The following is a 27,461-nucleotide window of genomic DNA, read 5'->3' on the forward strand; positions in this document are numbered from 1 at the left end:
AGAGGTATGGAGATGGAAATGACAGTGGTGTGGTCATTGGTTGACAAGAGTAGAAGATACATGTAGAAGGTAAAAAGGAGATAGATGCATTTGGTTATTGAGTCCAGGTCACAGAGGCCTTGAGAGCCACGACTGAGTACAGACAATGTTAATGATTGTGAGGATTGAACCAAAAGATCTGATGTGGCACATATTTTTCTGTACATTTTTATTATGGCTTTCTTAAACGGGCATCAGAGGATTTTTTTTTTTTTTTTTTAAGTTTTGAGTTATTTGCTATAATTGGTAGGGTACCTTTGTGCTTTTATGTTTGAAAATTGACAAAAGAAATAATTCCTTCTTGTGTCCTGTTTCATTTCATTTTATTTCATTTGGTGTAATAAGTTGGTTTCATAAGACTTAATATCAGCTTATATTTAGACACATAAAGCAGCCTGAAAATACAGAAAAGGTAATTCTCATTTAATTTATTACAAACTAACTGTACTTAGGGATACTTTGGTTTTGGGTAGTTAAATTACATGTCTAGCCACTGTTAACCATAAACTTAACCTGAGATGTGTTTAGAGCAGGGATTCCTTTTTTGGTGCCATGAACCCCTTAGCAGTTAGGTAAGATCTCAGACTGAATTCTCAGAATACTATTTTAAAATGTATAGTGTAAGTAGGATTACAGAGAAAGCCAATTATATAAAAATAGCTATAATAATATTTGACAACAAATTTGTTTGACAACAAATTTGGCAACAAATTGAACAAATTTGCTTCTTTATCATATGATGCATGAGATCGAGGTAGTTGTACTAGCCATCATAATGAGCATAAGCAAGATTTTGAGATGTCTAACAATCATAAAGTAACATGAAAGTATATATGATTTCTATTGGTGATTAAATCACAGATGTGTGGCTAAATTTAATGTGGTTTGTTGCCTACAATAATAATTGAAGGACATGCTAAATTTCATGACAATAAAGATAACTTTATCTGCCCCAGGTACAAAGATCTGGGGTTAGGAACCCTTAATTTAGGGTAGTTTGAAATGCTCATTGATATCTCTTTCCTCATTTTCCCCTCATTGTCTTCTCTTTAATCCTGGAAAACAAAGTGAACAGCTCACATATACTGTGTTCATACCATTTTGTGTTTTGATGCTTGAGCAATATTCTTTATTTTAATAAATAGCTATGCAGTTATCTATATTTACCTAAGTATACTTTAGAAAAATATTACTAGGTTTCATTATATTACAGTCATATGTAACAGAAACCAAAGCCAAGATTGGTAATCAGGTGGATTAATCTGGTTAATTGTTGCTATTCTTTATTTAAGGTTCAGTTAATATAAAAATAACCCAATGATGTGGCATGTTTTACGAAATTGTGTACTGAAGTACTAAAACTCTAACCCGTTAAGCATGAATTTTTAACGGAGAGACAGTACTCTGAAAGCCCTAGTCAGATGGGAGAGGAAATTGGCATGCATTGCTTTTTAAAGTGTGGTAGTGATTTAAATGTCATTCTTATGAGACCAAGTGTGTGCATAGTTTTAATATAGGTGTTTAAAATTCTTGGCTTTCTTTTCAGTTTATAAATAAGAGGAAGATTATTCTGTCAGTGTCATGCGTATAGTCACTGTTAAAATGCTGACTTTAGCTAGCAATTAGATCAGTTGAAACTTACCTTTATTGTTACTTGACTTTGCTGAAATTTTAGAATATGATTTTTCTCAAAAGATATTAACTTATTTGATGGAAGGATATGTTTTTCCTCACCTTATTTAGAAATCATTTATTTTGGAATCTGATTCTTCATCTGCTAAAGAAATATGAATTTTTTGTTTTTTAAAAAATTGGCAGCATAGTTTGTATGTACCTGTTAAACCAAAAATCATTGTAATTATTAGTTGATTATTGCAGCTGTTCAAATAACCTGGTCAAAAATGAACTTTGATCTAGACGCTTCAGACAGTAGCAAACTTTCACAAATTTCATATACTGAGTACTAGCTCCAGGATATAATTTTTTCTTAAAAATTTATAGCCCCACTATTGATGTAATACTCGTAGTGTTTGAAGGGCTTTTCTCTGTGAATTCTGACAATAGCCGCATGAGGTAGGGCAGCTATTATATTTTTATAGATTTATTTATTTTTTTTACAATTTACTTGGGCAGAATTTATTTATTTATTTATTTTTATAGATAAGAAAATTAAGACATCATGAAGTTACAGACTTACTGACGATCATATACTACCAGCTATGCAAACATCTTTGTTTTGGTTTCTAGCTCCTAGCTGTTTCCTTTGGACCTAGTACTAGAAACATAAAGCCTTTTGATGCATGGAGTATTCAACTGCATTCCTAGTTTTTTCTGCATGGAGTATGTTTTAAAAAATACTCATCAACAAAGAAAACTAAAAAGGTTTTTCTTTCTTCCCTCTTTGTGACCTGACGGCAGTTGGTGCTCATGAACTCAGTGGGATTTTGACTTTAACACTGACTCAGAAGAGTCTTGCCTTCTGCTTTCCTTGTCCCATCCTGGGCTGCCTTACTGGGTGAGGAGCTGTAAGAGGTGGCCCACAGAAGGGCTTTGTCCGTGTGTGTGGGTGCTCTCCTCATTCATCAGAAAGAATATCACATCTAAAGGACTTTCAAGTGCTTTATGTGTATTGATTTTAATACTTAGAACAACCTTATGAGTTAGACAAATCTTTATTGTCCCTGTTAGAGAGAGGAGGAGAGTAAAGTGCAGAGGTTTTCTTGCCCAGTGTCTCACACACACAGTCAGTGGTAGAGCTGAGACATGAATGCAGGCTTTCTGGCCCCAGACTCTGTGCTGTTGTCCTCTCTCCACTATGTATATTGCCTTAAACTGGTAAGAAGCCAGGCCTGGCAGTACATTTTATTTTGGGGGGAGAAAGGATAGTCTTTGACATTGGCTAACTCCATATTTAGATATTACTCTTCCAGATTCTGAAAACTCAACAACGTTTTTATGCCAGCAATTGTTATTGATAACAATAGTAGTAATAGCTGTCTCTTATCAGGTGCCAGCTGTATGCCAGTCACTATGTTGGGTGTTTTTGACTGCCCGGAATCACTTCTGGAATATAAACCATGCAGGGTATCTTTTGTTAGTTCATATAGTGTCAGAGAAGGGAGTTAAACCAGCTTGCTTGTGTGGTTCCCAAATTATGCCTTCAGTATTTATTAGGAACCTTGATAAGCTTGAAATAGTTGACATATTTTCCCCTGCATTCAGTTTCTTGAATAGCTTATGAATTCTGCCTAAGTAAATGGCAATAAATTGTGGCACATTTATCATTATACTGACCTTAAAATAAGCATTTTCCCCAAGTTTCACAGTATTGTGTTTCTGTTATTATTGGCTTACTCTGTGAAAATCATGAAAATGTTGACAGAGTTCAGCACTTTGCCCAGCAGATGGCATTTGTATGAGTTTTTCAGGATCCTTTAGAATCCATCACTTGCCAGTTACCCAATTTTGTTTTGAATAACCTGTATTTCCAGTTAATATTGGACCATTTACATAAAGAAAATGTGCTAGAATTGCTGTAATCTATACTATAATCAAATCTGCCTGTTGTCAATGCATAATTTACTTATGTTAATTGTTTATTGCAAAATGCACTCAAAATAATTCCTTCTCTTTTTGCCATAATCACTGAGATATTAACCAACTCTCAAACACAGGATATATGGGCGCTTTTATAGGGCCTATATGTTTTTAGTTAAAAGTAATAGTCCCTACTCTCAGTGGTAACATGGTAGTGAGGACCACAGAATGATGTTATGCGGAATGGTTATTTTATTCACACACTATGTGTTTATATGTATATTTACAGATACAGTACATATGTGTAATGTTACATGAAATGTTAAAAGCATGTGAAGTGAGGATAAGTCATAATGGAATGGTATTGGAGTACTGTTTTCGGTTAATAAGTCAAGAGTTATATTCTGAACACACTAGTATCCTTATTTCCCTAACTTCATGTTGCAGCGCCTAGCTAATAATAAGTGCTCAAAAAAATGTTTGTTGAATGAAATGAGTTATTTTATTTGCAGCAGGCCCAAGAAGGGTAGAGGGAAGAGGCTAGCATGAGCGGTGTCTGAGATGTTAAATATTTCAAAAGGTTTTAGGCTAGGAAAATTCCAGAGATCCATTGAAGGGACAGTAGATGTTTAGGGGAACTGTGAGGTATTTTCACAACCTTGGAAAAAATTTTTGAACAGCTTTCCACTATTTTACTTGTTTCCTGCCTCCTGGCTGCCTGTCTTGCGGGGGCTGGGGGCGGGGGAGGAGCTGTTGGTAGGAGCACTGCAGAGGCGCTGTCCTGTAGGTGAAACCGGAACCAGCCTGGCAGTAGTCACAGGGTGTAGTTACCAGATAGTACTGGTCAGCTCCCTTCCTGGAGTGAACAGTTGTTTTGATATGTTTGTCAATAGATTCCTATATTTCTTTTGAATACTTGATATTTAATCAATGCTTGTAAAGTAGTACTATCTTTTTACCAGCATCATAATGAAGTTTTTCTTTTCTTTAACCTTTGAAAATAAAAAACTCTAAAGTATTTTTGAAATCTGTACTGCGTGTTTACTTTTGTCATTCATACTGTGAAAGCAGAGGCTTATTTTACTCTGGTTTTTAGAAAGATGAATATATAGAAAGAGAGGTAACAAGTACAATTGGCCAGTATGTTCAGAATATTCACCTTTTAAAAAAATTTTTTTAAAATCAGTCTACTCACATATTTGAGGCACAGAAGTAACCAGATCATAGAATAAAGTCCACCACCTAAGATAACATTAAAAGTTCAGTTGTGATGATAATTAAGCTGAGTTGTCAGAATGACATTATCTCCTAATGTCTGAAACAATCAGGTCTTTTTATGAAGACATCTGTAATTCAAGATCCGTGGTGTCTGTTATATATCATCCACTGATGTTAGCCGAAACATTGAAAAGTCCTGTAGAAAGAGCAGGTAGGTTGAAGGTCCTCTGTAGGGAGGTCCCATCAGTAAATTCTCCTAGTCTGATTTCAGAAAATACAGAAGTCTTTTGTATAACCCCTTGGAAAGAGGCACGTCAGGGCAGTCCAAAATCAGGAATCCCCTTTCTTTGTACCAAAACTATTCATATTAAAATGTATGAACATTTTATTCAGTGCTGTGTTCCTAGTTCCTTGCACAGTGCCTAGCAGGTGTTGTTTCGTAAATATTTGTAGAATGAATGAAAGAATGAGTGATTGACTTTGTAATAAGAGAGAATCTTGGGATATTCTTATTGTCAAGACCTTTGAACTCCTTTCCTTGGGAACTTAACAGTGTGCTAGGTCTGAGCTCATAATCCAAGTTTTGTTAGTAGCAACTATACTTCTGTTGTTTTTTTTTCTTATGTATAAAAGAATTGGTATTCTAGGAAACTCGGGAGCCCCCCCAAATTGCACAGTTGTCCAGTTTACCCATTATGATAAGCCACTAGTTGAGGAAGGTATCCAATACTATTTCCCCAAGAAGAGGCAGCCAGAGGATGAAATGAATACTCCAAAATGTGAATAGGTGAGAATTAATTCAAAGTGTTTGTGGGGTTCGTAAAAGAACTGAAGGGAGGTAACAGCACTCGGTGCAACGTGGTAAGTCATTTGTAGTATACTCATTTAGTTTTTAAGTTGCTTTGGATCAGGCAGCAACCTCAGACCTGGAATAGCTCTTAGGGCATTTGTATGTATGTTTGTGGTTCAGGGGACATATAACCTGTGAGTAGTTAGCACACGGGAACTGGGCACACCAAATTGAGGTAAAGCAAGAGAGGGAAAATGGAACTATGAAGCATCATAGATACCAAGGGAATGGAGTAGAACATGAGAACATTTTTGTTTAAAGCATCATGTCTAAACAAGGATTTATGGAAATTTTTATTCAGAGAGGTTTTAAAATTATTTCACAAGACAGGTTCTCTAACCTCATCATGTCCTTTTCTTCCCTCAGCTGTTCCAAAGACCTAACGCACTTGCTGTCCAACAGTTGACAGCCGCTCAGCAGCAGCAGTATGCGCTGGCAGCCGCGCATCAACCCCACATTGGTAAGTCCTTGAGCCGAAAGCTCCCTTATAGGGGTGGCCCCGTTTTAGGATAGCGGTTGCTGTGGAACCCAGCAGACGGATTGTCAAAGTCCAGACAAATCCCTCAGGGTACAATAAATGGCCTCTTACTCTTGTCCAGTTGTCTTTAGCAACATTCTTATTTTTCTAGACCTCAACTGGTAAGATTTCTTGGTATCCAGTTATTGCTCTGCCTCAGCTGTTTCAGGATTTAAAGTATTTACTGTAGTAGTGACTAGCATCAACTCTGTTGGTAGGTTTGGATGAACTCAAATAACAGTAATTTTGTGCGTGTTGGGCTTGTGTAGACTATGGATATATCAATGTCACATCTTATTAAGTAGCAAGTAGTGCCTATAAGCCTATTTTCCAAGTAGCATGTATTGAAAATTTTAAAAAGTATTATCATATAATCACTGGTTTTTAAAGTACAGTAGCTTTGCCCTTTTCCTATTGCACTTATTAATGTTTTGATGTGCATATTTTTGTCTTATTGCCTAGACTCCCCGCGCCCCTCCCCCACTTTTTTCAGGTCTCTTTGAAACAAAGTGCTATACAAGTAGAAATTTTTTTTTTTTTAATGTGTTAAAATGACACGATTGAATAGATAGAAGATCACCAATCATGGATGGTGGAATGCTGTGGAAGAAAAGACTTGCTTCCAACCTAGATATACAGGTGACCCTTGAACAACATGGGTTTGGACTGTGCAGGTCCACTTATATTCAGATTTTTTTTCAGTAAATGTTCTACCGTACTACTTGATCCTCGGTTGGTTGAATAGTTGATGCAGAAATGTGGCTATGGAGGGCTGACTTTAAAGTTATACATGAATTTTTGGCTGCGTAGGGGTCGGCACCCCTAACCCCTGCTTTGTCAAAGGGTCAACAGTATTAAGTCTAGGCATAAAGGCCTTTGCCTGGGTCTTACTTAATTTATACTTGTAGATAGTAGTCTTTATAAATATGCATGCATCTTCTTTGGGGAAAACTGGAAAATTGTTTAAATGGAAATAAATCCTTCTATCCCATTACAAAGTCTTTTAAATTGTTTTATTTTAGCCTGTTATAATGTAATTTTGATAGTCTTTTAGAAATTGTGCTGAATTAAAAACTGCATAGCAGTTTTAATTGTACGTCTTTAGCAAAGGCTAAAAAAAATAGACGATAGATAGATGTCACCATAATCTTTAGTACAGGGATTATTTTATCTTCTTAAAATTCCTTTTTAGTCTCAACCTATCCTATCTTCTCTTTTTTCTTTTTTTCCTCACCTACAGCCTGGAATGATTAGCCAAACTGTGTAGGTGTTTGGTAGGGCTGCAGTTTTAGTCAAGTTTGTTTTTACTGACAGGTATGTTTTCAGCAGGTTTAGCTCCCGCTGCGTTTGTCCCCAACCCATACATCATCAGTGCTGCACCCCCAGGGACGGACCCCTACACAGCTGGATTGGCTGCAGCAGCGACACTAGGTGAGACATTCTGCCACACGAGGGATTTTCTCACCTGCTAAAAAGTCATTTTGATGGGCACGCATTCTTTATACTCTTTCACAAATCCACGTCTCCAGTGGAGATTTCTCTCCTGATTTCCAGGACCATCTGTCGGCCAGTTAGACACCTCTGCTTAGCTGTAACCTCAGACGTGAACACATTTAAAGGCAGGTTAATCAGCTACCTCCTGTATAGTTTTTGTTTTTCCTTTTTTCTTTTTTCTTTTTTTTTTTTCGTGGTGCAAATGCCTTTAGGCCACTTCCTTTGTAAATTAATTAATTAATTTTTATTTGACATATAGTTCATTTACAATGTTGTATTACTGTATAGATATTTTTGATCCACTAAGCCACCAGTTGCTCATATATATTTCGGGAATTTCTCCTCTTGCTCAGGTCTTCCTACTACCTCTAGTCTACCCTAGTCCAGGTCTGTTTAATCTTTACATAGACTTTTCCAGCTGTTCTGTCTTATGTGCTTTCTTTTTAATTAATTAATTAATTTATTTTTGGCCGCATTCGGTCTTTGTTGCTGTGCACGGGCTTTCTCTAGTTGCGGCGAGTGGGGGCTACTCTTCGTTGTGGTGCACTGACTTCTCATTGAGGTGGCTTCTCTTGTTGCGGAGCACAGGCTCTAGAGTGCACGCTCAGTAGTTGTGGTGCAGGGGCTTAGTTGCTCCGCGGCATGTAGGATCGTCTCGGACCAGGGCTGAAACCCGTGTCCCCTGCATTGGCAGGCGGATTCTTAACCACTGCGCCACCAGGGAAGCCCCCTCTCTTACGTATTTTCAATTTTCTTCCTTCCCCTTCTTCATCCACCTAGATTGTTCAAGAAAACTGTTTCAACCACAAATCTTACCCTTTTATCCTTCTACTTAAACCCTTCATCGATTTCTGTCTTACCCACTCTAATATAGCATACTGCAGTTAATGTCAGTGTGGCTGGTCATTCCAAACTACTTGGGTGGTGGTGGTGATGGTGGTGGTGGGTTGTGCCTTGGAATCAGTGTGTCTAAGGAACTGCCATGACATTATGAGGATTAGTGAGGATTTGGACCCACTATGTATAGGGATCTCTCCACGACTATGTGGATGTCTCTACACGTGCACCACTTTCTCCCCCTTCAAATTGGCTCCCACTGGCTCATACCGTACATTCTAGCAGTACTAAATTGATTTTAGTTTGCTACACGTACCACACTGGTTTAGGCCTCTGCGTCTTTGGACATTATGGTCTCCTTAGTCCTCTAGAGTAAACTCTTTCCCCATTCTTTGCCTGGGAAGCTTCTTAGCTGCTATTGTCACCTCTAGAAAGCCTTCCTTTGCTAACCTTTCCCTATTCTTTCTCTAATCATCACTTTGTATTTATTTGCTTGTGGATGTGTACATGACTGGGTTTTCTTTCCCCTTGAGACTGAACTCTTTCAAAGGCAAGCACTTTTGTTACTTGACTCTGTGTGGCACAGTAGCTGTCAACATGGTGCGGTCATAAATATATGGTAGATTGAATTCAATGTTAGGACAGACTTAATGTCTTACAAAGTAAATATTCTTTGGAGACATCCCTCCAAATCATGTTAATTGTGACTAAATATTATTTGTAAGATTTCACATATTTTATAGCGTATGATTTGTAATTATGAACTCAAATGCAGCATAGAATTTCATATTGTTTTCTTTAGAATTGTTCACATTTTGGCATGGGTTGTGATGGGAACATATGTAGTATAATTTCTCTGCCCCTGTTGCCTTTAGGGCAAGTAGAATCTTTGCTAATTACCGTTAATATTTATTGAACCCTTATTAACTGTTTGCCAGTGAGTGCTTTTCATTCATATGAATTGTTGGATGATGGCTTTTCAGATTAGGAATTGGGGGCTCAGAGAGCTGTCTTGCTTGAGGTCACACAATTTATTTATTTAGTCTCTACTTTTCCCTCCAGCTTTATTGAGATATAATTGACAGACAAAATTGTAATGTATTTAGAGTACACAACATTAATATATGTATACATTGCGAAAGGATTCCCTCCATCGAGTTAACTAATATATCTATAATATCCCATGTTTACCCCATGTTTTATTTGTGCAAAATTTTTTAATTTTTGTTTTAAAATTTTTGTATATTTTAAAATTGAAGTACAGTTGATTTACAATGTTGTGTTAATTTCTGCTATACAGCAAAGTGATTCAGTTATACATATATATAGTCTTTAAAAAATTTTATTTATTAAAGTTTTTTGATTTTTGTTTTGTCTTGTTTTTTTGATGTGGACCATTTTTAAAGTCTTTACTGAATTTGTTACAATATTGCTTCTGTTTTAAGTTTTGGTTTTTTGGCCTTGAGGCATGTGGGATCTTAGCTCCCTGACCAGGGATCAAACCCACACCCCTTGCATTGGAAGATGAAGTCTTAACCCCTGGACCGCCAGGGAAGTCCCTAAAATTCTTTTCTAGTATGGTTTATCACAGGATATTGACTATAGTTCCCTGTGCTATACAGTAGGACCTTGTTGTTCACTCATTCTATATATAATGGTTTGCATCTGCTAATTCCAAACTGCCAATCCATCCCTTCCCACTGCCACCCCCCCAACACACACACACACACACACACACACACACACACACACACACATACATACATATACACACACACACATGTCTGTTTTCTATGTTTCTGTTTCATAGATAGGCTCATTTGTGTCATATTTTAGATTTCATATATAAGTGATATCATATGGTATTTGTCTTTCTCTTTTTGACTTACTTCACTTAGTATGATAATCTCTAGGTCCATCCATGGTGCTGCATATGGCATTATTTCATTATTTTTTATGGCTGAGTAGTATTCCATTGTATATATGTACCACGTCTTCTTTATCCATTCATCTGTCGATGGACATTTAGGTTGTTTCCATGTCTTGGCTCTTGTGAATAGTGCTGTTATGAACATAGGGGTGCATGTATCTTTTTGAATTGTAGTTTTGTCTGGATATATGCCCAGGAGTGGAATCGCTGGATCATATGGCAACTCTATTTTTAGTTTTTTGAGAAACCTCCATACTGTTTTCCAGAGCGCCTGCACCAACTTACATTCCCACCAACAATGTAGGAGGGTTCACTTTTCTCCACACCCTCTCCGCATTTGTTATTTGTGGACTTTGTAATGATGGCCATTCTGATCGGTATGAGATGGTGCCTCATTGTTGTTTTGATGTGCACTTCTCTAATAATTAGTAATGTTGAGCATCTTTGCATGTGTCTGTTGGCCATCTGTATTTCTTCTTTGGAGAAATGTCTCTTTAGGTCTTCTGCCCATTTTTCTATTGGGTTGTTTGTTTTTTGTTGCTGTTGTTGAGTTGTATGAGCTGTTTGTATATTTTGAAAATTAAGCCCTTGTCAGTCTCGTCATTTGCAAATATTTTCTCCTAGGCTGTAGGTTGTCTTTTTGTTTTGTTTATGGTTTCCTTTGCTGTACAAAAGCTTGTAAGTTTTTTTTGTTGTTGTTAATATTTACTTATTTATTTGGCTGCATTGGGTCTTAGTTGCAGCATGTGGGGTCTTTAGTTGTGGCATGTGGAATCTAGTTCCCTAACCAGGGATGGAACCGGGGCCCCCTGCATTGGGAGCATGGAGTCTTAGCCACTGGACTAACAGGGAAGTCCACAAAAGCTTGTAAGTTTGATTAGGTCCCACTTGTTTATTTTTGTTTCTATTGCCTTGGAAGACTGACCTAAGAAAAGATTGGTATGATTTATGTCAGAGAATGTTTTGCCTATGTTCTCTTCCAGGAGTTTTATGGTGTCATGTCGTATATTTAAGTCTTTAAGCCATTTTGAGTTTATTTTTGAGTATGGTGTGACTGTGTTCTAACTTCATTGATTTACATGTGGCTGTCCAGCTTTCTCAACACCACTTGCTGAAGAGACTGTCTTCTTTCCACTGTATATTTTTGCCTCCTTTGTTGAAGATTAATTGACTCTAGGTGTGTGTGTTTATTTCTAGGTTCTCTCTTGTGTTCCATTGATCCATATGTCTGTTTTTGTGCCAGTACCACACTGTTTCAATTACTGTTGTATCTTTGTAATATTGTCTGAAGTTTGGCTGGGTTATGCCTCCTGCTTGGTTCTTTTTTCTCAGGATTGCTTTGGCAATTCTGGGTCTTCTGTGGTTCCATATAATTTTTAGGATTATTTGTTCCAGTTCTGTGAAGAATGTCATGGGTAATTTGATAGGGATCGCATTAATTCTGTAGATTGCTTTGGGTAGTAGGGGTCATACAATTTAAATGTTGTAGAGTTCGGGTTTGAGCCAGATCTAGCTCAAAGCCTATGCATGCACTTCACTGTAGTATACAATGTCTGTGTTATCCTGAATTGTCTTCTCTGTACTTTCTTTCCTCTGCAAACTTTCCTCTACTAACTTACTATATGTTATTTGAAACAAAGAACTAGTCTTAGGGATGACACACTTGTCCTCACTGAGATCATAGTTTGGTGATGAGAATCTTGCTTTTGTACTTATCAGCTGAGCCAGACTGAAAATGACTTAAGGGCTTTCTTTCACAGAGAGCCAGAAATGTTAACTACCCAAACTGTGAAACTGCATATTCTTGTGGAGTGTTAATCACACAGGAATTGAAGCAGGCATCCTGAGGAGCCAAGCCCAATTAATGATGCACCCTGAGCTATTTTCCTAAACTCTGTGTCATGAGCCACATGACCAAGGAAAGTAGTAGAAATGCCAGTTGAGAAAACTTAAAGGACAGTGCAATTGTTTATTGTAACAGCATTCTGTGCACAGTAGAGGTTTGCTTTTGTTGACTCTTGTGGGAGCCTTGGGACTGTCATTGCAGGTTGCACCCCAACCTTTAACAACAGAGGTGACAACACCCTAACATCTATTATACCCATTTTGCAGGTGAGGAAACTAAGACACAGGTAGTCTTCATTGTGTTCTTTTTCATTCTTTAACTGTCCAAGACCACCCCACTTTATAAACAATAGTCAGCTGAGTTTGGGGGCTCACCACTCTCTCCTACTTGGAGATATCGTTTTTAGACTATTCAGATGCCTACATGTTTAAAAAATTTTTTTTTAAATTTTATTTATTTATTTATTTATGGCTGTGGTGGGTCTTCGTTTCTGTGCGAGGGCTTTCTCTAGATGCGGCAAGTGGGGGCCACTCTTCATCGCGGTGCGCGGGCCTCTCATCATCGCGGCCTCTCTTGTTGCGGAGCACAGGCTCCAGACGCGCAGGCTCAGTAATTGTGGCTTATGGGCCTAGTTGCTCCGCGGCATGTGGGATCTTCCCAGACCAGGGCTCGAACCCGTGTCCCCTGCATTGGCAGGCAGATTCTCAACCACTGCGCCAGCAGGGAAGCCCAATGTTTAAAATTTTTTAGCCCATTTGTTTATTATTAAAAAATACCTCATTTTGTAGCATAGTTTTTCTAAGCAGCACCTTCATTTTGAACCATTTTGCCCTGTGTTTGACAGTGGGCACCTTGATGAACAGAGCTTCTTGATCTTGGCTAAGACCACAGATACAGAAAATACCGAATTAGAAATGTCAGAGTAATATTGGACAGTGATATAATTTGACTTATTTGTGTTTTAGAACTTAATGGGGAAACAAAAAACATGTACCAATTTATTTTGACTTAATGAAGTACATATTTCTACAGGGTTGGCTACTATGTCAGAATGGATATATTTGAAACAGCTTTATGGAACTTCACTGAAAAGTGCAGTAATTATTTAATCAGGTTGCAAATATTTGACACTCTGTGCTTTAACTAAGCAGGTTCTTATTAGAGATGTGTTCCAGCAGATGTGAGAAGCTGGCTTTGAGCCCTTGTCTTAGTTGGCAAGTAAGCCTTGGTGTTTCTTGCCACCAGCTTCAGAGAATTCTGTGGTTTAGAGTCCTGCCCCTCCCAGGTTGCTTTCTGCATAGCTCTGTTACTTCTCTGTTGCATGTTTTGTTTGGCAGAGACTGCAGCTGTAGCTTGTTTCCAAAGAGGGTGAACAGATTATTTAGGCTAAAGCAGAATGCTTAGTTGTTGTTGTTTTTTTAAAATAAATTTATTTATTTAATTTATTTTATGCCTGTGTTGGGTCTTTGTTGCTGTGCGCGGGCTTCTCATTGTCGTGGCTTCTCTTGTTGCGGAGCATGGGCTTTAGGCCCGCAGGGTCAGTAGTTGTGGCACACGGGCTTAGTTGCTCCGCGGCCTGTGGGATCTTCCCGGTCCAGGGCTCGAACCCGTGTCCCCTGCATTGGCAGGCAGATTCTTTTTTTTTTTTCAAAACAACATGCATTTATTATTCCAGTTTCTGTGGGTCAAGAGTCCAGGCATGGTTTAGTTGGGTTTTCTGCTCAGGGTCTCACAAGTCTGAAATCAAGTTGTCAGCTGGACTGCTTTCTCAGCTAGAGGCTCACTTAGGGAAGGTTCCACTTCTAAGCTCCCTCAGGTTGTTGGAAGAATATTTCTGTGTGACTGTAGAAGTTATGGCAGCTTGCTTCTTCACAGCCAACCATGGAGAGAGACAGTCTCTTGCTTCTCTCCCTTGTAGACACTCTTTAAGAGGTTCACCTGATTAAGTCAAGCCCCTCAGTGTACTATCCCTTTTGGTTAACTTAAAGTCAACTGAGTAGGGACCTTAGTTAACATCTGCAACACCCCTTCACTTTTGCCATATAACAGTGCATAACTATGTAGCAATATCCCTCACCTTTGCTGTATTCTATTGGTTAGAAGCAAGTTACAGGTTTCTCCACACTCAAGGATTGTACAAAGGTGTGGATACCAAGAGGTGGAGGTCACAGTGGCAGGCAGATTCTTAACCACTGCGCCACCAGGGAAGCCCAGAATGCTTAGTTTTGTATAGAATACTCAGGTCTGCAAGAAGTCAAGGTGTGTTACATTTTTTATTTCTGCTTGTTTTCAGCTTTGACAAATTTGAATTTCATATAGCAGTGTCTGAATGTAGTTTTGTTGAATACTTTTTGTGACATTAGAAATAGGAAAACCAAGCCTCTTAGAATTTGAGCCGTGGAGGTTCAGTGGCATGTTTGGGCTTTGTTAGACAGCTGATGGATTTTCATGCTTCTGGAGTTAATGAAGCACCAAGATCCCTGTCCCTGTCAGTCACCTCAGGTGCCATCCTTACCACTGAGAGCAGGGTACAACTTAATCTTTTGCTGTGTTCCATCACTTTAAGCACACAAACTCTCCATTTATTTCCCTTCTTGAGCAAGGCCAATTCCTCCATCTGTTCTTACACGTACCCCTTCCAGCTTCTATCACTTATGCTCTCTTTCAGTATCTCCAATGCTTGGTCCTTCACTAGCTTCTTCCTCTAGGCCTGGAGTATATTACTGACTTTAGAAGACTTTGGTGTGGGGATCATGTATAATATTTTCTGTTTTTTAAAAATAGAATTCATGATTAGCTAGAACGAATCAGTATATTAAGTTAATATTTTACAGTAGTGTCTGCTGAGTCAGGTGTTGTCTTTGGAAACTGAGATGATTGTTAATAGTCTAAACTTTTCTTACCTTTCTCTTGCTATTTTTTAGGCCCGGCTGTGGTCCCTCACCAGTATTATGGAGTTACTCCCTGGGGAGTCTACCCTGCCAGCCTTTTCCAGCAGCAAGCTGCTGCCGCTGCCGCAGCAACAAATTCTGCTAATCAACAGACCACCCCACAGGCTCAGCAAGGGCAGCAGCAGGTAAATGTAAACAAAATTTATACCACCTAAATGCGAATATTAGTTATTGTATATAGTTAAAAGGTAGTGTTGTCCCTGATAGAGAAATTGTGAATGGTGAATGGGTGAGTTCCCTTGTGTGGTATCTGAGTTCATGCTCAGACTCGACTGTGCTTTACTGAATGTCTTTTACGTTATCAGGTCCTTGTTCATTGTGACTAGTTGAGATCGTGGTATTACATATCATGTAATACTGCTTAGAGGATTTTCCAGTTAAGTGTGGCAAAGTGAGTATTCATATTGATAGTAAAGTTTTCTTTCTTTGATACTGTAGTTACTTTCTAAGCACCATTCTCAGATCACTTCTGGCTCTCTCTTTAAGTAGTTTGCTACCAAAGGGGAGATACTAGTTCTTCAGATTGCTTATTTATAGCATCAATTTAAAAAAAAAAAAATTGAAGTAAGTTGATTTACAATGTTATATTAGTTTCAGGTGTACAGCAAAGTGATTCAGTTATACCTACATATATACATACATATGTATATGTGTGTGTGTATGTATATATATTCTTTCTCATATTCTTTTCCATTATAGGTTATTATAAGATATTGAATATAGTTCCCTGTATTATTCAGTAGATCCTTGTTGTTTATTTTATATATAGTAACATCTGTTGAATTGGACATAAATCTTATACCTATTTTATCTCTTTTAACTTAGAGTAAGCTTTTTAACCAAGATGAGAAAGGATAGTTAATTGCAATACTAAGTGTCTTTTTATATTAGATAGGCCATTTTCTCTTGCTTACTAGAATAACACATATTTATTGCTGACAATTGTGGTGAATTGGATTACTTGAAGGGAAAAAAATCTCCTAAATCCTCCTATCAGAAAAAAAGCAATATAAATGTTTGGTATCTGTCATTCTAGCCTTACTATTTAAGTAATTTCTTATAAGATTGGGATTATGCTGTCCACATGGCTTTGCATCTTGTTGTTATACTCTTCCATGTTATTTAATGTTTTTAAATCTGTTAAAGAGTATCTCATTTATTTTGACCAGTCCATTATTATTTATGTTATATTTATATAAATAAGTTATAACTATAACTTAGCCATATTTTGGTGTTATAAATAAGATTAATATTCTTTGCATAAGTCCATGATTATTTCCATGGAATAAAGTCCTAGAAATGGAGTTTTTTCCCCAAGCAAATAAAGTGAGCATTTAGGCTTTTGATAAGCATCGTCAAATTAAAGCTGTCTTTTGAGGAAAAACACCAGCTCATATATGCACATATGATAATGATCCAAACAAGAATCCTTTGCTTTTTATCAGTTTTAGTAAGAGAGTGTATGTTTAATTTTTTAGATTTTACAAGTTTATAGGAAAAACACAGGTCTTGAAATTCTAGCTAGTTTATTCTGGGTCAGTATTTTTTTTTTTTAAATAAATTTATTTATTTATTTATTTTTGGCTGTGTTGGGTCTTCGTTTCTGTGTGAGGGCTTTCTCCAGTTCTGGCGAGTGGGGGCCTCTCACTGTCGCGGCCTCTCCCATTGCGGAGCACAGGCTCCAGACGCGCAGGCTCAGTAGTTGTGGCTCACGGGCCTAGCCGCTCTGCGGCATGTGGGATCTTCCCAGACCAGGGCTCGAACCCATGTCCCCTGCATTGGCAGGCAGATTCTTAACCACTGCGCCACCAGGGGAGCCCCTGGGTCAGTATTTTTATAGTCAGATTTTTTTTGTAAGTTAATGCATGATTTTCTTTGCAGTAGATACAATTCTAGTACCACATGCCTAGGGAATTCAGCAGATAATTTGTTGACAGAATGGGTGATCCCTATTAATAAATTTCTTAGCTACTCTTTGTGGATAGTTGGTATTTATCAAGTGAGGATCTTTGTGTTTAAATGGCTGCCAAATCATGGATTTAGAAGACTGAAGTAATTGCTGTGTTTAATTTGCTCTGATAGAGTGAATAAGAAAAATAGTAATAAGTACTTCTTATTGAAAGCTTTTTGTTTAAAGCTAAGTGCTCTACATATAATTTCTTTTATTCTGATAAGTAGATTATATGACTTCCCAGTATAAGATTAAGGAAATGGAAATTTGTGTGCCCAAGATCACACACCTATTAAGGTGCTAAGACTTGAACCTGGGACTTCCCTGGTGGCGCAGTGGTTAAGAATTCGCCTGCCAATGCAGGGGACACGGGTTCAAGCCCTGGTCGGGGAAGATCCCACATGCCACAGAGCAACTAAGCCTGTGCGCCACAACTACTGAGCCTGTGCTCTAGAGCCTGCGAGCCACAACTATTGAGCCTGCGCACCACAACTACTGAGGCCCGTGCGCCTACAGCCCACGCTCCGCAACAAGAGAAGCCACTGCAATGAGAAGCCCACGCACCACAACAAAGAGTAGCCCCCGCTCGCTGCAACTAGAGGCAACAAAGACCCAATGCAGCCAAAAATAAATTAAAAAAAAAAAAGAAAAAGATTTGAACCCAAGTCTGTAAGTTCACAGCTTGTTACGTCTTCTGACCATAGTGATAGAAAGCCTGAGATCTGGTCTTTGTTCTACCACTAACTGGTTGCAACTAGGGCAAGTTGCGTGACTTCTCTGAATATATCCTTAGCTATAAAATGGGCATGATAATCATGTACATTATTTCAGAGTTTTCTGTCATCCACAATAACAAACCTTACTATGAAAAAGTTATTATTATTAACATTACCTTTTAACAAGTAGCCATATTTTAGTTCCAGTGATATTTTTGCCAGTTTCTGGCGTCAGGTGTTTTAGGAAAATACGATATTCTTGGTGAACTTTTTTGGTCATAGTCATTGAAATGAGAGGTTCTTTTTAAACTTTGCTTTCGGCCTTTTGGCCTTTATCAGAAAGCATTTGTTATGTTCTTCTAGGCATGCTAACTCTTCCAAATGTAATTGCTGAAACTTTGAGTAGAGTCAGTGACATCCTGGCCACTTCATCTTCCTTCTGATTTCTTTTTCATTCTTTTTGAAGGTTCCTTTGACACCTGATAAAAAAAACTGTTATTCTCTATTTCAAAATGTTTGTTAAAGAAAAAATCCTGGATATTAGGTTGAACCCAGGCACAGGTGGTGGCTTGGTATTGGATGTTGCATTTTGAGAGAGAAAAGTTTAGAATGGCTTCTGAACTTTCTACATTAGGGGAGACTGTATAGATGATGATTCTACCAAGCATGATGAACTGTAGAAGGATGAATGATTATTAATGAAAATATCTCCATTGAGCATCTACTTGCTTATTACATTTTAAATGCTGTGTTTAAATCAGTACCTTTGAAAAGAAATTTGAATTTAACACCTTTTGCATCATGAAGATAGGTAGTAAACTAACTCCTAGGATAGTGTTTTACAAGTAGATATTCAGTCGTTTTTGTTGATTTTATTGTATATAAAATTTTACTTGTGGAATTTTACATATTTGTTTCCATAAAATTCAGGCTTGACATTTATTTATGAAATTAAAATATGAATGTTGGCAGCTGACTTAAAAACTTTGATTTATTGTCAAGGGTACCACATAGATTTCTAGAGAGTTGACAAAAAGGAAACAGATTGCTCTCCTGATTGTAAAATAGGACTCAGTAGTCTGGACTACCCCTTTCTTCAGGCACCTTATCCATTTCGCTGTTCTCTGATGTTTCACACAACTCCTAACCAAACATAAGCCTAATTCATTCTGCCCTATGAAAAGGATGTTTTCATTGATTTTTTTTTTTTTTTTAAGTTCTTGAACTATTAGTATTTGCCATATCTCTGTACCTGCTGTTTACTTTTCCTAGAGTGAGAGCTCTTCTGGATTATTGGTTAGGCATTTTCTACAAACTCTCACCTGTGCAGCCTCCCTTGAGTCTTCTATCTATATAGATTGAAGCACTCCTTCTGTTGTAAAGTCCGTTAGATTCTTTGGTTCACAAACAGAAATAAATTGCCTAATATTTTGATAGGAATTAACTATTGGTTATTGATTATCTCCTGGGTACTAGGCATTGTGCCTTGCAGACATTAGTTCTAATATTTCCTACAAATCTGCATGATCAGCTGTTACTCTCACTATTTTTACAGATAAAGAAATAAGAAAATTTGGGTAAATTAAGTGTCTACACATCTCTTCTTGCCAATATGGACAGTGTTGGTCATTTAAAATACTCATTTAATAAATATTTGATTGTGGTGTTTCTCTTTTACATTTTTTACCAAATGGTACCAAGAAAAATCTGTGCACGGGTTCTTGATCACATGTGTAACTAATTTTATAAGTAGCAGAGTGATATTGAAAATTATCTGATAAGAACTTTGCCTTTGAAAACATTGCAAAATGCATAAACGTTGGTAATTTTAGCCTTGGTATTGGGTTTTGCATTTTTACTTACTGGCATAGATAGATCTTTTGGAATAGATTCTTCAGAGCATTCAGAATAAGAATGATTATCAGCATCTTACTATCTATGTTTCATTAATAAAAAGAAAAGTAGATCCTTTATCAAAGTGACAGAACTAGTATTCTGTGCTGAAATGTCAGTGTTCTTGACTAATACTCATATCCATTTAGATTGCTGTGCGTTTGTGGTATTTATGAGAGGAAGAATAGAAACGGTCGAGTCAGAAGCCTCCTAAATCAGACCTGTTGATTTCATTTGGGGCCATTTGGGCCCTGATAAATGGGAATAGTGTTTTAGGGTAGAGAAAATGTTCTCACATTCCATAAAGAAAGTTTAGCGTGTGTGTGTGTGTGTGTGTGTTTGTGTGTGTTTTGATACAGATATTATAACTTAATGATGTGGGTAAATTACCCTTGTTTATCATATCTAAACCCCTCCTCCACTCCATCATACTCTTTTTTTCACCCACTTTTTGATTATTGTAAAGTTACTGTCTAGCTCTCATTCGCTGGAATAAAAGCTCCAATTGGGCAGGAGCTTTGTGTGTCTTGTTCATTGCTTTAGCCCCATTACCTGCCAGATGTTAGGCATTAAGTATTTGATTAATGAATGAATGATCACTTTTGTATGCTTTTGGCTTCTTATAAAGGTAATATGTTTAAACTAAGAATGGTAGAATGAAATTTCACTATATGAAATGCTGTTAATGGATTTTTTTAATCCTAACAGCCATGCCATATAAAACCATTATCAGAAAAATGGTTTACAACCATCAGTTTTAAAGTTGATCCAACTTAAGCGTGTGGTGGGTCTTAGATGTTTCCAATGAAAAGAAAGTAGTTGATTTATTTCTGTCTCCCAGGTTCTCCGTGGAGGAGCCAGCCAGCGTCCTTTGACCCCAAATCAGAACCAGCAGGGACAGCAAGCAGATCCACTAGTGGCAGCTGCAGCAGTGAATTCTGCCCTTGCTTTTGGACAAGGACTGGCTGCAGGCATGCCAGGTGAGGCTGCATTGTTGTTCCTCATCATTTGAGGGTGAAAAAGTCTGTTTATTGGGGGAGATTCAGAAGAGAATGGGCAGTATTTTTGGCTTGCTTAGGCTTGTCATCATTTGGCGACTGGCGAGGATGACATACACTTGCCCTCACTTAGACCATAGTTCATTGATGAGAGCACCTAGTGTTCTGAGCCAGTCTCAGTCTTAAATGTTGGAGATATGTGAACCTCCACACATAGCTTGGAGTATGCTATTTTCCTTTGCTGATGATCTGTTTTCTCCCTCAGTGTTAAGAGTGGAAAGAGTGGCCAGACTGCATCAGTATCACTCCAAGGCTGATGTCTTTGAATAGTATTATTAGGAAGACATTCCTAGTATTCCTTGATAGTGTCCTCCTTACATTTTTAGGATTTCTCTCGAACCAACAGTAGAGGTGCTTTGTAGCTGTCTATCTGTGATTGATATATATCCTGAATATATGTTATTCTTAGCTCACTGTCTCCTGGTCTTATTCTTTGCATGGATTGCATGTAGTTTGAGGTTATTCCTTTGAAACAGGTCCTTCTGAGACCTCAGTATAAGTGTATGGGTTCTTACTGACCATGGCACATACCTAAATCAACTGATCTATTTATGAATTCACTGAGTAACTTGAACTTAACATCATGCATGTTGTTAATTACTAAGCATTTATATTTTATTACGAAGTCACCTGTAATTTCTCTTATGGCTCAATAGGATTTGAAGATTCCATCTCATAGAATATTGAAAGACCCTGTTAATTGAAGCCTGTCTAGGTTTTCCCTGCTAACTTGTAGGATATTTGTGCTTAGATTATGTGGTATGAAAGTTCTTTGATTGTTGGAATCATTTGTACCTACTGTTAACTTGTGTAGTCAAGAAAACATAAATTGTCAGTGTATGGTTGCTGGTGATAACTGTGGTTAGCACTTTGAAGAGCACAGGTATTCCCTATCCCACCGAATTCCCTAACACTTGGTGGATAATAAATAACACTACCCCTTACTGTGCCAGGTAGCATGTTACATCTTTCACACTCATCTTTTAATCTTAACAAGAACTTTGTGAGGCTGGTATTATTATTATCCTCATGAGGATACCCAGAGTTTCAGGGTTGTACAGCTACCTTAAGTGACGAAGCCAGGATCCCAATGCTGAGTTTGTAACTATCTATCAATAAGATATGCTGGTGCCCAGGAGACATTTGTTAGTTTCATATGTACTTATCTGTTTCATGTGTACTTAACTTAATATTCTCAGGTTATCCAGTCTTGGCTCCTGCTGCTTACTATGACCAAACCGGTGCCCTTGTGGTGAATGCAGGAGCGAGAAACGGCCTTGGAGCTCCTGTTCGACTTGTAGCTCCTGCCCCAGTCATCATTAGCTCCTCAGCCGCACAAGCAGGTGAGCTTACATCTTAGTAGACTCACTCAGATCTAAAAGGGGCAATGGATGATATTCTTAAACTGTGTTGAAATATACTTTGACATTCTCAGTGTAGGAATTCTACCCTGTAATTTTTCAAAGAGAGAATCAGAAGCAGCAAGTGACCTCAGTAGATTCTGATTCTGTTGACAGCATGTACCAGCTGGTTAGCAGCAAGGACCTGCTCTACTGTGAGCATAGGAAGTTGGATTACTCATACAAAATGGCACTGTTGGCAGAAGTCCAAGGCTAATTTCACTTCATATCGTGAAATTCATATCGTTATTTTAAGATGATGTGGTATTTGTTTTGTTTTTTGCTTGAAGGGGTGGGGCAATAGGTTTTTATTTTAAGTCATATATATTATAAATTTGGGAACAACAGTGGGGACATCTAGGGGAGAGTAACATGCTCAAGTGTCCTAGGAATTTGAGGGACTTCAGTATTTGGTTCTGGAAAAAAATGTCCTTAATGTAGATATTTGTAGAACTTGAGATTTTAGGAAGTAGTTGTATTTGAAATGAGTACTTTTTGATATCCATTTCTATTTTAAACTATAGCCTCTTTAAAGCTGTCAATACAGTGAACTTGGCTTCAATGGTATTTTGACTTTGAATTGAAAGTAGAAATAGAAAATAGAAGCTTCAGATGAAGGGATCAAAGACAGATTTGTATAGTTCTTTACAAAGTTTGTGTCTGCTTTGAAAAAATATGGCAACATTAAAAGGTTTTCAAAAGGATAACAATGTAGTTTGGAAACGTGGCCAATCTCTTTCATAGCCAAATGGTTTGCTTTCTTCTACATAGCTGTTGCAGCGGCTGCAGCTTCAGCAAATGGAGCAGCCGGTGGTCTTGCTGGAACAACAAATGGACCATTTCGCCCTTTAGGAACTCAGCAGCCTCAGCCCCAGCCCCAGCAGCAGCCCAGTAACAACCTGGCATCCAGCTCTTTCTATGGCAACAACTCTCTGAGCAGCAATTCACAGAGCAGCTCCCTCTTCTCCCAGGGCTCTGCCCAGCCTGCCAACACATCCTTGGGATTTGGAAGTAGCAGTTCTCTCGGCGCCACTCTGGGATCAGCCCTTGGAGGGTTTGGAACAGCAGGTAGAAATCAGACTGATGTGCTGTTGAAACTGAATTTTAATTATTTTTACAATCTTTATGGAACACTGACAATGCATGGAACCCTGGACAGATACCACAGGCAGATCTGGACCGAGCCCCATGGGAACCCAGCTGTTCCACATGTGTTTGAGATAATGGACTATTCAGGTTACACATTTGGGGCCTATTTCAGGTTTACACTCACGTTGCTACTTATTTATACTCTCAAAGTCCGTTTGTTTCAAGGATTAGAAAATCGGGGGAGATTTTTGCAGGCATTGGGAAGAATGTGGAGGGAATTATACAAATGTGGATGTTAAAAACCAAGGGAGGAGGACTTACCAAAGATCATAGGGTAGTGTACTCCACAATCTGCAGGCCTTAAAGAGTCATGAGTTTTCTCCAGTCTCTTGAGAAGAATTAAGGTGGATATTATGGAAAAGTGGGAGGAAGGAATTAAACTGAGGTATTTTAAATGTTTTGATGGGAGAAAAAAGCAGGAAAGTAGTAAGGTAAACAATGGGATAATTGCAGTGTTTGTAAAACAATGTGATCTCAAAACAGAAGGGTTTATTTGAGAGAAAGTATCTTAAGTTGGAGCTGGGGGCTAGCAATAACTCTTGATTGAGCCCTTTGAGAAACCAGGCTTTCATATGTAAGTCTTGGGTAGTGGGGCAGTACCCCATTCACAAATCTTTTTTCTCCTCCATTTTTCTACTAGAACCTTTGGGTTGATGAAAGGCATTCTTTCTAGCCCATTTTCTTTCACCTTTCCCATAACTTATGTGGCCATCAGAGGATTTTAACCCACCCTCACCCCCATAATATGAGACACAAAAGGAAGGAAAATTTAGCATACGTGTGATGGTTTGAAAAAGAGTTTCATGTTAACCTGAGCCATGTCCTCTTTATTACTTTACCTGCCCCTAGAACTGCCACATGAACAGTTAGGCTGTCTCTGCTGACAAATTTGCGGTGGTAAGGAGTCTGGATCAAAGTGTTAGGAACAGGTCACTGGGCTTGTTCTTCGAAGAACAGGCCTGTTCTTATCTGCATTGTTTTAATTCCATTTTAGTTGCAAACTCCAACACTGGCAGTGGCTCCCGCCGTGACTCCCTGACTGGCAGCAGTGACCTTTATAAGAGGACATCGAGCAGCTTGACCCCCATTGGACACAGTTTTTATAACGGCCTTAGCTTTTCCTCCTCTCCTGGACCCGTGGGCATGCCTCTCCCTAGTCAGGGACCAGGACATTCACAGACACCACCTCCTTCCCTCTCTTCACATGGATCCTCTTCAAGCTTAAACCTGGGTAAGAACCATTACTCTAACACCACCTTGAACTCTAGAAATCTCTTGCCACTGATGACATTAGAAGTACTTTGCATAAGCAAAGGACAATCCCTTTATCCTAAGACGTGTCCTGGGTGTTCTGTGCCTTCCTGAAGGTACCTCATGTTATTTAGGCTGTACCTAGGTAGCACAGCAGTTTGGGATTTATTCAAGTTTGGGCGCCTCCCCTGTATATTCACTTCAGCTTTAGTATGAACATCTTTGGCTACATGTGAGAATCTTTCAATATAAACACAGTACAGATTCATTTTAAGTAAAGCTGGAAAATAGAGACAAAGAGTGTATTAACCTCGTATCACCACTGAAATATCACCACAATTAATACTTAGCCTTGTTTTTCAGACTCCCCTCCCCTCCCCCATGTATATGTTTAATATCTTACTTTCTCACATAAAGCATTTTGTTTTAAAAATTCTGTCAGAGTCTTTAAAAAAATTTGTATATACATTCTTAAACTACATAGTATGCTAATGAGTATAGACGTATATTTCCCCATTTTATGTTTAGCTTGTTATATGTGTGGAGTTTAAAAAAATGTTACCATTTAGATCCTGGAAAATGAGGAGGGAAAAGAGGATACTAAGCAGACAGCTATAAGAATGAAAAAAAACTTGTATTAACAATTTGAGTGGCAAATGTTTAAATCTTTCAAGAGATGGAAGATGGTACACACTCCCTTCCTCTAGTTATTTATCGAGTTTGGATTTTGAAGTACTGATTTATTTCTTAGATGGGGAAAGTTGAGGCATAGAAGTACAGTGACCATATAATTTATCATTCAACCCAGGATGCTTTTGAGAGTTAATGGGGTTGCTGTTTATAATTACTCTGTGATGACAGGCTTGAATCAGTACTGTCCTGGGAAATACCATGTATGGCCACTTTGCTGGAAGATTCTGATTTTTAAAATCTTCTATTTATTATTATTATTTTTAAATTAAAACTTTATCTTTTAGAGCAGTTTTAGGCTCATAGCAAAATTGAGGGGAGAGTACAGAGATTTCCCTTACACCCTCTGACCCACACATGCATAGCTTCTCCCATTATCAACATCCCCCACTAGAGTGGTACCTTGGTTACAATTGATGAACCTACATTGATACATCATTATCATCCAAAGTCCATAGTTTACATGGACCTTTTTTTGTTTTTAACTGGCAAGATTAAAAGTGGCTTTCTGGACTCAGAAATGAGGACTGACTAAAAATGAATAGTGTACTTTTATTTGGAAAGACAAAGACTGGGAAATGATTATAAAAATCAAAAAAAGTCTTGAAGGGGACAGGATAATATAGTTATTATTCTAGAACTAAGAGTGCTATCTCTGAGTTTGAGAGATGAGTTTTAAGGCAGAACTATGTATGTATGTATGTACATAGACATGTGAGAGAGAGAGTGTATGTGTGTATCCTGAGATTTCACATGATAAGAACTGTAGTTGTAAAGCTCACTGTCTCAAGTTGTATATGGACATTACTTAAGAAAAGTTGTAGGGACGTTCCAGATTGGTAAGTCCATATTGGATAGATAAGGAATAGGGTGTATTGCACAACAGTGTTTCCTTGTGACAGGATGCCTGGCTTTAAAGAATGATGGTTAATGCAGACTTATAAGGGGGAGATGAAAGTCCCAGTCTAGTATGTAGATGGAAGGTACTAACATTTATGGAATAGCTATTAGTGGCTACTATTAACGGTTTTGGGTGCTGTACATATCACTCCGGAAGATATGGTATTATGTCTATGATACAGAAGTGAGGAAACTGAGTTAAATATCTTGCTAGGTCTTCTCATATCTGAACGGATTTAGAGTCAAAACCTTTTTGACTCCAAAGCATGCAATGTCAGTGTATATCCTGTCACATAATGTGCCCAGGATAGCTTTTAAACCAGTGCATTATCAGATCCAGAAATCTTACCCTTTAATTCCTTGGTTTAAACATTTGAACTGTGTCAACATATACTGAGTAGTAAACAAATTCAATCTGCAAAAAGTTTTTTGTAAAGAGCCAGATAGTAGATATTTTAGGCTTGCAGGTCAAATGGTCTATGTAGTCAGTGTTCAGCTCTGCTGTAGAAGTGTGAAAGCAGCCACAGGCAAAATGTAAAAGAATGTGCAGCTATCTTTCAATAAAACTTTATTTACAAAAATAGGTGGCAGGCCAGATTTGTCCTGTGGACTGTATCAACCTCTGAACCAAATGCTATGGCTCTTGGTGTTTGAAAATGGAGCTGGAAACATTACTTGCATGCATGGTGCCTTTCCTCTTTCCAATATATCAACAATTTAATAAAATACTTCCTTCTCCTTAATTTATGTTTCCCCTGTGGAGAAGGAACTAACTATTGGTGCGAGTTATTTCTTATTTTAATGACGCTTGCTGTCTGCCTGGTTTTATTTTTAACATACCTTCCCTTAAAAATTTTTTTACTTTGTTTAAGCACTTTAGATGTATGTATTTCCATTGGACTTCCGTTGCTGCATGTACCACGTTAATCATACGTGCCATTCCTGAGAAACTTTGTGTCTTGATTGGTAGTGCTTTGCCTCAACTCAGTCTGTTTCCTTGAGAAAAGGGTTCGTGTATGCTTTAGTCTTAACCATTACAAAGTGATCACCTCAATAAGTCTATTTACCATTTGTCACCAAGGAAATGTAACATTTCTTTACCAAATATATATTGGGCCATTCCTAATATAGCCTCTACTATTAATACTACACTGCTGCCACCGGCTATCAGTTCTTGGATCACTAACAACTATACTAAGTAAGCATTCATTCATTGTGTTCATTCATTATGTTA

At 38.0% G+C, this 27,461-nt stretch overlaps 1 protein-coding gene and 2 non-coding genes across 15 annotated transcripts in view; all 3 read left to right on the plus strand.

The window, feature by feature from the left end:
- Window positions 1-27,461, plus strand: part of PUM1 (pumilio RNA binding family member 1) — a 127,832-nt gene that overhangs the window by 70,171 nt on the left and 30,200 nt on the right. For 6 of the 13 annotated variants that reach the window (XM_061184581.1, XM_061184583.1, XM_061184582.1 and 3 more), the window contains 7 exons: window positions 6,011-6,104; window positions 7,476-7,592; window positions 15,193-15,344; window positions 20,621-20,759; window positions 22,037-22,180; window positions 23,009-23,305; window positions 24,381-24,617. In XM_061184581.1, the coding sequence (XP_061040564.1) occupies window positions 6,011-6,104; window positions 7,476-7,592; window positions 15,193-15,344; window positions 20,621-20,759; window positions 22,037-22,180; window positions 23,009-23,305; window positions 24,381-24,617 (1,180 nt within the window). The remainder of the gene's footprint in view (window positions 1-6,010; window positions 6,105-7,475; window positions 7,593-15,192; window positions 15,345-20,620; window positions 20,760-22,036; window positions 22,181-23,008; window positions 23,306-24,380; window positions 24,618-27,461) is intronic. The other 7 variants (XM_061184585.1, XM_061184586.1, XM_061184591.1 and 4 more) reach the window with 3 other exon arrangements.
- On the plus strand, window positions 12,069-12,151 carry LOC133089276 (small nucleolar RNA SNORD103/SNORD85). The gene has a single exon (XR_009700651.1). It is a non-coding gene; the product is annotated as a small nucleolar RNA SNORD103/SNORD85 (small nucleolar RNA).
- LOC133089274 (small nucleolar RNA SNORD103/SNORD85) lies at window positions 20,876-20,952 on the plus strand. The gene has a single exon (XR_009700649.1). It is a non-coding gene; the product is annotated as a small nucleolar RNA SNORD103/SNORD85 (small nucleolar RNA).

The sequence above is a fragment of the Eubalaena glacialis genome, chromosome 3 (genome assembly GCF_028564815.1).
Source record: "Eubalaena glacialis isolate mEubGla1 chromosome 3, mEubGla1.1.hap2.+ XY, whole genome shotgun sequence".
NCBI classification, from domain to species: Eukaryota; Metazoa; Chordata; class Mammalia; order Artiodactyla; family Balaenidae; genus Eubalaena; species Eubalaena glacialis.